This window comes from Mus musculus, chromosome 19 (genome assembly GCF_000001635.26).
Source record: "Mus musculus strain C57BL/6J chromosome 19, GRCm38.p6 C57BL/6J".
In the NCBI taxonomy this organism is placed as follows: domain Eukaryota; kingdom Metazoa; phylum Chordata; class Mammalia; order Rodentia; family Muridae; genus Mus; species Mus musculus.
In genome coordinates this window covers 56,461,350-56,473,558 of record NC_000085.6, presented here as the reverse complement: position 1 = coordinate 56,473,558, position 12,209 = coordinate 56,461,350, and the positions used below count along the sequence as shown (strand labels likewise).

At 45.9% G+C, this 12,209-nt stretch overlaps 1 protein-coding gene across 4 annotated transcripts in view; it reads right to left on the bottom strand.

Annotated features, from left to right (window-relative positions):
* The window catches only part of Plekhs1 (pleckstrin homology domain containing, family S member 1), a 29,455-nt gene that overhangs the window by 13,171 nt on the left and 4,075 nt on the right, over nucleotides 1-12,209 (bottom strand). The window contains exons 3-8 of one of the 4 annotated variants that reach the window (XM_006527018.2): nucleotides 11,862-12,114; nucleotides 8,962-9,007; nucleotides 2,731-2,819; nucleotides 2,516-2,622; nucleotides 1,727-1,861; nucleotides 295-370 (exon numbers count right to left, since the gene is read on the bottom strand). In XM_006527018.2, the coding sequence (XP_006527081.1) occupies nucleotides 295-370; nucleotides 1,727-1,861; nucleotides 2,516-2,622; nucleotides 2,731-2,819; nucleotides 8,962-8,989 (435 nt within the window). In that variant the 5' untranslated portion in view covers nucleotides 8,990-9,007; nucleotides 11,862-12,114. Of the gene's footprint in view, nucleotides 1-294; nucleotides 371-1,726; nucleotides 1,862-2,515; nucleotides 2,623-2,730; nucleotides 2,820-8,961; nucleotides 9,008-11,861; nucleotides 12,115-12,209 lie in introns of those variants that run through there. The other 3 variants (NM_172641.3, NM_001164263.1, XM_006527022.4) reach the window with 3 other exon arrangements.

Below are 12,209 nucleotides of genomic sequence, written 5' to 3'. Positions count from 1 at the left end.
ACGGAGAGCCACAATGGTGGAAAATAGTATACTTGGAGCTACTCTGAAAAATTGCCACCATTAACGTTCACTCCCCCTACCACAAACAATGACGGTCTAATTTAGCTCTCATACAAAGCACAAAAAGTATGTTCTCCTTTTGTTGGTCGTAAAAATAACAGGGGCATGTTTCTTTGCTTATTTATTCCTTGTATTAGCACCGGTTGCTAAGGAGAAAGAAAGGACCACTATTGTTTCTAAGGAAAGAGGGCTGTGTTCAGGTGCCCTGGAATGTCATTAGCCGTATAGAGTCACCTCTGCTCTCTGATGGGTTGCTTTAACACCCTGGCAGTATGGTGTCATGAAGGAGACCCAGTCTTTAATCTTCTCCCTGTGGATAGGAAGAGCGTTTCAGTTGGCACTGGCAGCAATAGCTCCCACACTCACTCCGAATCTAGAATGTTCTTTGATTGCATTCGGAACAGGCTTTGGGATCAGCTGCCAACAAAATAAAACTCTGTCCCCAAGGAGTTGAAATGGTCCATGCTACCTCGAAATCTGTACCCCCTGTCTTCTTTTCCGCGTGACAATTTAAGAGAAAACCTGGCAGCTCTGGGTCAAACTGCAACCCATTAAGGCTTCAGCATCTGTGGCTGCCTTGGTACAGCCTCCTCCTGTGCCATAACCTCGCCCTGCAGCAGACAAGTGGATGTGAGAGTCCACTTGGGCACTTCTGTTAGCACCAGGAGCCCCTCTTAAGAACTGCAGATGCCTTCCAGGTGAGCACAGCCTCTCCCTGTACCGTGTGCCTCCTACAGATATTTTTGGCTGAGTTGTTTTTCACAGAAGGCTTTGATGACTGCCGTTGAGGATTGCTTTGTGACCCTCTCCTCGTCTACTTTATGCCCGTCCCAGTTCCAGCTCCTAGTCCTCAGACATCACCTTATGTGGAAAGGGACTCATTGCAGAAATAATTGGTTGAGATCATAATGGAATAGAGGTGCCTCCTAAACTAGTGAGACTGGTGTCTGTGGAAAAAGGGGGAAATTGGACCCAGAGACACGTGTGTGTGTGTGTGTGTCGCGGGGGGCGGGGGGGGGGGGGGATGCCACAGGACAGCTAGGGTTTGGTGCCACAGCCATCAGCACTTCCCGGAGAGGCTTGAAATGCTGCTTTCCTTCTGAGCTGCTTCACGGGAGTGTGGTCCTGCCCGCACTGAATTCCCGATTCTCAGCCTTCAAACGCCGAGGTTACAACCTCTGTTATTTTAAGCACTGTTCTGACACTCTTAGGCAGCTGGCATAATTATTCTTAAAACTATTTTTTAAAAGCTTGGGAAATCGCTTCGTTTGGTGTGTGCCATGCAAAGCCTGAGGATCTAAATCTCATCCCTGGCACCCACGGAAATGCCAGGCCTGGCGGAGTGTGTCTGCAGTGCCAGCAGAGGAGGCAGAGACAGGTAGATCCTTGCCGCTTTCTGGTGAGCCAGCTCAGCCTAATTCAATCCAGCCTAATCCCCAGCGAGGGACCGTGTATCAAAAAGCATGGCAGATGGCTCCTGAGGAACAACAGCTAAGGTAGCCCTCTGTGCACGAGTGAACGTGTGCACTCGTACAACCACACACACAGCTATTTTAGCACACAATGAAGAGTGCTGTGTTGGCAGCCTGGTTTCTGTTTACAGTCTGTTTATGGTATAATGCTTTTGTTAAACACACAGCAGACTGGCTTTTGTCTTCCTGCTTACCTGTCATGGCCAATAAGGAAATAGTCTCTGTTTGCAGTTCTGATGGACATCACCTCATCTGGGTGGCACTTGAACATCTTCTGCACAGATTGCATCTTTTCCTGGCAGTTTATACCAACTTCTACAGTGGAGCTGCTGAGAAGGACACAAAGTAACTAAACGGATACACATAGCAACCTAAGATGAAAACAGACTCCTACTTTAAATTAGGAACGAAGCTACAGATTTCATTGACCCACATTTTAAAGGCTGTCTAATTCACATCATGAATCTCATTTGAATTCTTTCTATTTTAAAAAATAACTTATGACTCTGGATCTGGTTCATCAGTAATTAAAAATACTCCGTACAGCTTGAAATTCAATTCAGAGGTTCCGATTTGGGTTGGGTTCCTGAGTCCACAAATCACTATCTTTTCCAATATTTCTAGTCCATGATTTCTGAAGAAAAGACAGAAAAAAATAAGTTCATCTAAATATTTCTTAAACTCCACTTCAGCTCTATGAGGTGGATTTCGGGAGCTCTCTGTCACCAGGAAGTTAAGTGAGACAAAGCCCTCAACTGAATTCTCAGGAATGAGAGATCTACCGCCTACAATGTACAGCGTGAAGTACGCATTCCACTGCCTTCGCCCACTCCGTTCATTACTTAATTTTTTTAGAGCCACACACACTACCGCAGGTCCAAAGCCCTTGGTTCACTTTTGTCAGAGGCTCAGGTTTAAGTTTCCGTGTATCTTATCCTTTGGCTCATTTGCTGATACACACGTTTCCTGGCCTGGATACACACCCGTCAATTTCGATGGAACCTCTGTGCTGATGGTCTTTGTAATAGGAAAGACTGAGACCCGTTCCCCGACTCTGGGACAGAATAAAAAGACGCTTTTTCCAGGAGGTCTGAAAAATGAAAAGGTTTTGCAGTTCAGTTAAAGCTCAGAAGAGCAAGGACTCTTCGAATGCCCATGAGGCTGGTGGGAGGCTTGTAAAGCCACTGCGATTACTTACCCCAGAGAAGAAGAGCTGAGGGGGCGGCGACTTAATGAAGTAATCCCGTTTATGGACTTCATTTTCATAATCAAATGTAAATTGTTTGCCTAATAAAAGAAAGTGAAGAGGATTCAGTTTGTTCTCTCATAAATTTCAGGAAAGAACGGCTTGGTTTGGAAAACATAGTTTCTCTTCAAATTATTCAGTTATTCAAAAGAACACGCACAATAGCTGCTCCGGCTCCCACCCCCACCACAAGGACCAAATGATGAACAGCAGCTGCAGCCACCATTTTGCTTTTAGAGGCAGCTACATTCAGCCCACACCTGCCTGGCTCTGTTGCCCTGGGTCCCTAGGGAGAGCAAAGGTTTGTTTCCATTTCCATTGCCAGAGTAAGATAGTAGCTATATATCTCCCTTGGCATTGTGCATCTCGAAGAACCACCTGCGAGTAAAAATGAAGCAGGAGGGGTACTTTCTCTCTGCTGGGGGAACAGGTAGGGTGGCCATAGAGGACGGGGAGTGCAGTCTCATGGGTGTGATGGAACACAAGGGTCTCAACAGCTGTATTACACCACTCTGATTCCACTCACCGGGCTAGAGCCTTCGGGTAAGGAGGGCCTTTCCTGAACCAAAGGGAAGCAGCTGTGATGCAAGAGTAAAACTAAGCCCTTCAATACCGTTTTAACAGCACCGGTTTCCTAAATGAAAGGCGTCTGCATTTGGAACCCACAAAATAATAATTAGTAATACTACTACTATTAATAATAATAATAACAACTGTCTTTAATACCAGTAATTACAATGAAACAGTTTAATATTTAAGAGCTTCTGCCATTTCCACAGCAGGTATTGCTGCTTTTATTTGTTACACTGTGTATATGTGTTTATTGTATTCATAGCGCGCACGCGCGCACACACACACACACGCACACACACACACACACACACGCACTCCTCTTATGTACCAGCATACTGGGACTATTGATCTATGCATGTGTATGCCACAGATTTAAAAAGATTAGGACGCCCACACAGGGCCAGGAAAAGTGCTTGTTCCCTCCAGCTGTGCTGGAAAAGTTTGTAATTCATGGGGCATTAGCTGCAGCAGGATTCCTCGCACCAGTTAGCCCTAGAGTTCTAGGACTGTGCCAGACCCACCTAACAAATCTTACACAAACTGGTTTTCGGAGACTGAGTTGTTCCCAAGAAACTGAAGATTTATAAGAATAAAAAATATTCAGTACCCAATAAGGTAAAATGTGTAATGTCTGGCTACCAGTCAAAGGTGACCAGGCATGGAGAAGAGGCAGACAAATGGGTCATGTAATGAAGGGAGTAACTAATTAATCAAGACAGAACTGGTGCAGATGTTAGACGTTGGTTGGACCAGAGATTTACTGTTACTGTCAAAATCTTGGGAGATATATGAGCTAGAAAAGACTCAAAGTGAACTCTTAGAGATGGAAACAACGACATTTGGGGGCAGGGAGGTTTACACCCACAGACTGTTAGAAAAGACTGGTTACTGGAGAAGAAAATTACAGAGTACTGGAAGGGGTATCAGTAAGGACTATTAACATAAAGTAAAAACAAACAAACAAAAGAGTCCAAAATGCGAAAGAGCATCTGTGCACTGGGGCAGCCTCAACCGGTCCAATATGCAAGCAGCTGTGATCCCTTAAAGGAGGGGATGAGGCAGAAAAAAATATTTGAACAAATAGTTCTAAAATTTTTACAAATTTAAAACTATAAAGCAAGACCCAAGCAATTCAAAGGACCCCATGAAACATAAGACACAAGGAAAGAAACACACTCACTCCAAAGTTCCTCAAAATTAAGATGCTCAAAGCCATGTTAAAAGAAAAACATCTCAAAATCAGAGAGTAGAGAAAAGGCAGTCCCGACATAACAAAGACAAGCAACAGCGGCGTTTTCTTCTTTTTAAAATGAGATGGTCTGCCTGCGTACATATCTGAGCACCACATGCATGCCTGGAACCAGAGAGCGCCAGAAGAGGGTGTTGTATGGCCTGAAACTGGAGTTACAGATGGTTGTGAGCCTCTATGAGGGCGCTGTCAATCAAACCCAAGTCCTCTGGAAGAACAGCCAGAGCTCTTACCTGCCGAGCCATCTCTCCAGTTTCATTTCTTGTGTATATAAGCAAGAACATATAGACCATTAACCGCTCTGAAGAAATCCTGCCATTTGAAGTTCTATAAGCAGCAAATATATTTTTGAAATATGGAGCCAATTTGGAGACATTTTCATATATGCACATTCTGAAAGAATTTCACCATCAGGAAGCGTCCACTATCCGCGAGGATGCTACAGAAACCCTCCGGAATGCACTGGAGGTGCGCAGAGCACCAACACGGAAACTACAAGGCTAAATGTGAGGTGATTTTTCACCCCTTATTTAAAGCACTCAGTAATTCAACCAGCTAAACAAAAATAGCAATGCATTGTGCAGATTAAAATGATGTATGGATAACATGGATTCGAATAGCAGCATAGAGGCTTGGGAAGGAAGACAAGATCACATCTTAGCAATGAGCCTGGATTATTTGTGAATTAGTAGGACATTACGTGGGGTCAGGCTGTTGTATGTTTAAAAATATATAATCCCTAAAGTAATGATTCAACTAATATAGCTCAGTGTAATAAGCTAATGAGAGGGATGAAGTAAGATCATTAAAAGGGCTCAGTTCATTCAGAAAGAAAGCAGAAAAGGTGGTGGGGGTGGGAGTGGGTGGGGCAGGTGTGGGCAGGTGTGGGCGGGTGTGCCCAGTAGGGTGGGGTAGGTGTGGGTGGGTGTGACTGGTAGCATGGGGTAGGTGTGTGTGGGTAGGGGCAGGTGGGGCAAAAGTCAACTGAGAAATACACAAAACAGCAACAGGATAGACTCAAGCCTGAACACAGCAACAGTCAGATAAAATGTGAATACTCTAAACACCTGAATTAAAAGAAGAAGTTGTCAGATTGGATGAAATCGCAAGATCCAACTCTATGCTGCTTATAAGAAACACATTATAAGTATAAAAGGCACAAATAAAAGAAAAAAAAAGGACATCTTAGTTAGGAATTCTATTGCTGTTATAAAACACCGTGAGGGAAAGAGACCCCAGGAGGGAGAGGTCTGTTCCGTTTACATGTCATGTACCTGTTCATCACTGAGGTAAGTCAGGGCAGGAACTCAAGGCTGGAGCCTGGAGGCAGGAACTGAAGCAGAAGCCATGGAGGGTGCTGCTTACAGGTTTGCTCCTCCTGGCTTGCTCAGCCTCTTTCTTAAAGAACTCAAGGCTATCTGCTGGGGTTGGCCCACCCACAATGGGGCAGACCCTCTCTCATCAGTCACTAGTCAAGAAAATGCCCCCAAAGGCCAAGCTGGTAGGGTCATTCTAGAATAATACGTTAACTTTATACTGAGAGAGGAGACCTGCGGTTGCCTAGGAAGGGGAGTATGGTGCAAAGAGGGAGACAGGCTTGATGGTCAGTTCGTTATCTACACTTAGGTGATAGTTTATGGTATTTACTTATTTATTTAAACTTGACAATATTCAGAATTTAATTCTAAGGCATCATGAATGCTAGGCATGTGCTCTGCTCTGGTCTACAGTCCCACATATAGGATTTCTACATGACAAATACTAGGTACTTGTAGATTTAAACACAGGGGCCTGCTGCTTGTCAATCATGCCTCTAAAGATTTCTGAAACATCAAATCCATTTGATAAAAGCTAAATATATTTCTACAATATGACCCAGCTATTTCTACTCCTAGGTAAGTTTAAAGAATATAAAGAAATGATGCCAACCTCTAGGCTCAGCATGTACATGTGTGTGCATTCTTCATATATGCACACATCCACATGAGCATTTACACACACCACACACATATATATTATATGTATATATGCATACATATATATGTGTGTTCATATAATCCTTTTACAATAGACAAAGGTGGGGAAAAGCCCGAGTGTTTCCAGAAGGTCAATGAATAATCAGTTATGTATGACACATCCACATAGTGGAAAAGGAGAAAAGACCAACACACACTGTGGACGAATCTCAATTATGAATTAGAGAATTGTGCCAAGTAGAACAAGTCAGATGAGCATGTCTTACTGTGTGCTCACAGTTATGCAAAACTCTCGCAAGCACAGTGACAGAGAGCCAGGCGACAGGACAAAGGACTGGGCGTTGGAGGATAGGATTATAACAAAACAGCAAAGCTTGAGGTGAGGGAACATTCACTGCGCAGACTGTGGTGAAACTCGCCCTTGTGAATTCATCTACTGACACCAGACTCTCCACCTCAAGGAGATGCGCAATAAATTACAGGAAAGCTGCTGAATGCTACAGGCAGTCAAAAATGTGTGGTCGTGCCAAGGCCACATGCAAAATGCTGCCAGTCATAGGAGGTCAGGGTCTGGCCTCCTCAGCCTCTCTTCTCTCCCATCCTACATTATGACACTGCCCTGCTCCCTCACCATCCTGCCTCTGTACCTCTGTATCCAGTGCTGTGAGTCTTGCCAACTCTTCTGATGGGATGGATGCCTTTTGTTTTCTAGAGGAGAATCATACCTGGTACTAGAAGAGTATCCACCCCACCCAGGGGACTGATGACCCCATGAACTGTAGAAGAGAACCTCCTCCCCAATTCATAACTGCATTCTAAACCTTCTCCTTACACCCACAGATGAAAGTAACTCTCTCCCAAAGCTTTTCTTTACAGCAAATGAGTAGCTGTCCAGAAGACCACAACTGGATACAGTGTAGAGATGAATGGTTTGTAGCAACCTCAGGCCCAGTAAATACATCTGCAACACTCTTACACTTAGCGCCCAGGAAATATCCAGGGAGAGTGGGGAGAAAGACTGTAAGAGCCAGAGGACCAGGAAGTCCTCAGTGAAACCGTGTCTCCTAGAAACCATGCCATCTCAATAGACACGCTAATCCTGAAGGGGGAATCTCCGAGGGAGAGTTAGCCTCTCACAGGGATGATCCCCCTAACTGGTTACCCAATACCAAGTGACCAGCCCTGAAATTATATTCACATAGACAACAACAAAAAATGGACATAGCAGGTTGTATTTATGTGTTTGTACATATCTCTCTATGTGTACATATGTAATATATATATGTGTGTGTGTGTGTGTATGTGTGTGTGCATGTGTGTGCACACGTGTTTATAACAATAACAACGAAGAGAGGCCATCAATTTGAGAAGGGGTGAGGAGGAACCTAGCAGAGGTTGGAAAAGCAGGAAGTGATATGATTATCTTTTAATTAAAAATAGATGTAAAAAATGTAAAAGCCCCCCCGAAACCCTCCACCGAGGAGTGGGGAGATGGTTCAGTTTACGACCTAAGTATGAGGACCCAAGCTTGGATCCCCCACACCCACATAAATCCTATGTGGTGCCATGGATCCTTAACCTCACGGCTGGGCTGGAGAGTCGGACAACAGCAGCTCTCTGGAGCTCATTAGTCAGTCGGCCTAGCCAAATCACGAGGACGCAGGCTCAGTGGAAGACCCTGACTTAAATAGTAAGGTGGAGAGTAATCAAGGGAGACACTCAGCACTGGTCTCAGGACTCCATCTGCCAACGTACGCATGCACACACATCCTCGAGAACGCGTATATACAACACACATATGCATACAGATAAAATTAAAAAAAAAAAAGCCTTGCACACACCCTGAGATTCAGCTCAAATAACCTCTCCATGAGACGTCCCAGGATTCCCACGACAACCTCAGCTTTTCCTTCTGATTCCACAGCACTTTGTTCCCTCCCTGTTCCATGGTTACTCTGATGGCACGTGCTGAGCTGAAGTTCTCCATACAGCTCCTTGCCGGTGTTTCTCTCCACTTCTCAGTGAGATTATGAGTTCCTTGAGCACAATGACTCTTCTAGAATTGAAAACTTTATGCAAAATTAAAGGAATAGATCCTAGTCTTTGCTGGGCTGTAATTTATTAAAGGCATTGTCTTCAAGGCCCAAATGGAACACTTAGCCAATGAAAGCCAGGAATTGCTAAATTTCTAGACAGTTCAGCTTTTACAAATAATTAAGGGAACCCAACAGCTCCTACTTTCTCTAGACCAAGAGTCACTGTCCCAGAATGGTACCTGTTGTCCCTACAAATGGAAACTAATGCCTGCTTGTGGGTAGCCTGGTAGACCTGGCTCATCAATGCTCGTGGACAGCTGTTTCCTTCTGCTACTATGCCCTTAGGTACCTGGGCCTTTTGGAGGTCTGGCTTCCATCTGGCTGGCTCTTCTCACCTGTCAGAAAGAGGAGTTAGGTGACAGTTAGCTTCCAGACTTAAGTGTCCAAGCTGACTAGCTACGGCACCATCAGGGGCCAGGACAGGCATCACAATTCTGGTTCCTGCCTTTTCTCTCTTTATGTGTGTGGAGTCCAGAGTTCGAACTTGGGTGTCATTCCTCAGGTGACAACCATCTTGTTTTTTGAGACAGGGTCTCTCATTGGTGTGAGCTCACCTGGCATCTGCTTTCTCTGCCTCTCCTGCTGCTATTACAAGCATGTGCCACCATATCTCACTTTTTAATGTGAATTCTGTGAAGGGAAGTCAGGTTCTTATGCTTGGACAGCAAATGCTTTACTGAGTCTTTCACTAATGTGTTTACCTGTGCCTGGTGTGAACACTCCCCTGCTGACCTGTGCCTGGTGTGAACACTCCCCTGCTGACCTGTGCCTGGTATGAATGCTCCCCTCCTGACCTGTGCCTGATGTGAGCACTCCCCTGTTGACCTGTGCCTGGTGTGAACACTCCTCTGCTAGCCTGTGCCTGGTGTGACTGCTCCCTTCCTGACTTGTGCCTGGTGTGAACACTCCCCTGCTGATCTGTGCCGGGTTTGATTGCTCCCCTCCTGACCTGTGCCTGATGTGAGCACTCCCCTGCTGACCTGTGCCTGGTGTGAACATTCCTCTGCTAGCCTGTGCCTGGTGTGACTGCTCCCTTCCTGACTTGTCCCTGGTGTGAACACTCCCCTGCTGACCAGTGCCAGGTGTGATTGCTCCCCTCCTGACCTGTGCCTGGTGGGAACACGCCCCTGCTGTCCTGTGCCTGGTGTGAACACTCCTCTCCTAGCCTGTGCCTGGTGTGACTGCTCCCCTCCTGACCTGTGCCTGATGTGAGCACTCCCCTGCTGACCTGTGCCAGGTTTGATTGCTCTCCTCCTGACCTGTGCCTGGTGTGAGCACTCCCCTGCTGACCTGTGCCAGGTTTGACTGCTCCCTTCCTGACCTGTGCCTGGTGTGAGCACTCCCCTGCTGACCTGTGCCAGGTTTGATTGCTCCCCTCCTGACCTGTGCCTGGTGTGCACACTCCCCTGCTGACCAGTGCCAGGTTTGATTGCTCCCCTCCTGACCTGTGCCTGGTGTGAACACTCCCCTGCTGACCTGTGCCTGGTGTGAGCACTCCCCTGCTGACCTGTGCCTTTAGTTAGCATCAGCCCATTCATTCCTCTCCTTGGCTGGCTTGTGAGAACCATGCCAGAGCTATTTGATGACTCCCGTGAGTTTTCCTGGACTTCTTTTCAATGTGAGAGTGCCATTGCCTAGAGAAGTAATTAGGAAGGGGTGCTTTTCAGCATCCCCTTTTGTCTGGTCTCTGCACATGTGAGACTTGGGCATCCATGTATACAGCATTTAGCCCAGCATGTAATGGTGCAGAGAACCCACATAAGACTGTTCTTTGTTAAAAAAAAAAAAAAGGAAGTTCCTGATAAAATACTTAACTGTTTTTAAAGCCTTTATAGTTTGTTAGGGGAGGGCTAAAATCTTCCTGATAGCACCGGTTTGAGAACATCTGCTGCTTTACAGTTTGTACAGAAACTCTGCTTGATCCTTCCCCAGCACCAGAGCTCTGACTGGTGCCAAGGAGACTGTAGGCACGCCTGACCCTGAGCACCACCAATGGTATTTACACAGCTGTGTAATACGCTGTGACTTTTGGGTCTCAGAACTAGCCTGTACTGAAGGGGCTTATTTCACAAATGGAGACCTGCACGTGAGAGAGAAAGAGCAAGGTGAAGTGTATCTAGCTCCCCAGGCAGAACACACAGGGCTCCACATGGATGCACACGGATCCTTCCAATGGCACCACTTTCCTAGCGCACTAAGCCTGGTAAAGTGTGCTTTGGGGGCAGCTCTAGCCTCATGATGCCCACAAAGGACTCCAGTGTTGCCTATGGGGACTACTTTTCTGTTCCCGAGAATGCTGGTTACCAGGTCCTCTCTGTCTCAAATAATATTTGAGGGTCAATAATAGCTAGCATTTATGGTATGCATACTACATCCTGCCGTGCACCTAGAGTTTAAATTATTTTTACAATTCTGTACCATCCAGTCACAGACAAGGAAACAGCCATTAGAGAGATTAAGCAACTAGTCTCTACAGAATTAAGGATTCAGAACACGAACCAGATTCTAACTTGAAAGTCAGTCTTTTTCAGGATAGTGGTACTTCCTGCCCGTTCAACAAAGGAGAATGTGTGTGGCATAGTGGTACATGGCTTTAATCCCAGCACTTGATGGGTAGGGGCTAGAAGATATCTGTGAGTTCTAGGCCAGCCGGGGCTCCTTTGTGAGACCCTGTCTCAAAAACAGACAGACAGACAGACAGACAGACATGATGGGTGGATGACTGACAGACAGACAGGTAGGCAGGCAGACAGAGATGACAGATGGATGACAGACAGACAGACAGTCAGGCAGGCAGGCAGACAGACAGACAGGGAACAGAGGATGCGATCTCTTTCCAGTTTTTCTTATAGTTCTTGTCACTGGCCCCGAATAAGCAGACACGCCCCATGCCCCCCCTTCCCCATCTGTTTAGCTCTTCCATCTCACTCTGGAAGAGCTCACATTTGTACCCTGGCCTGTTATTGTCATGCCAGTTGGAAGTTCATAGGTCTGATGCCAAGAGGTCGGTCCCATTTCCCTCTGGTTCTACAGCCTTAGAAGATTAGAAAGAAAAAGCCTAAAATAGCAAGACTGCTCAATTGGAAAATTTCCAGTTTCCCAATTGGCAATTGCTCAATCGTTAACAAGCTCCCGGATCACCACAACCTTGGGACTCCAGACTCTCTGTCACAGTCCGCGAGTACTTACCAGGTCACCAGGTAGTTCTCTGCACCTGCACCGTGTGGCTCCAGAGCTCCTCCTGCTTACTGTGAGCTCTGGTGTGAGGGTGGATTAAGTACCGGCTCTGTTTGAAATGTGAACCAGCAGGAAGTTCTCAACATGCCTTGGGAAGATTTTACTTTTGTCCCCAATACAAATGGAAACTGGGGCCTAAGGGGAAGTCCTGGGCTTTCATTCTTCTTGTGGCTTGGCACAGCATTACACCTGATGTTCCAGGTAACTGGTTTAAAAAAAAAAAAAAAAGCAAATAAAATTTAAAAATTCCTGCAAGACTTTGGACCATAGGAACAATGACTCTTATTGAGGACAATGCTA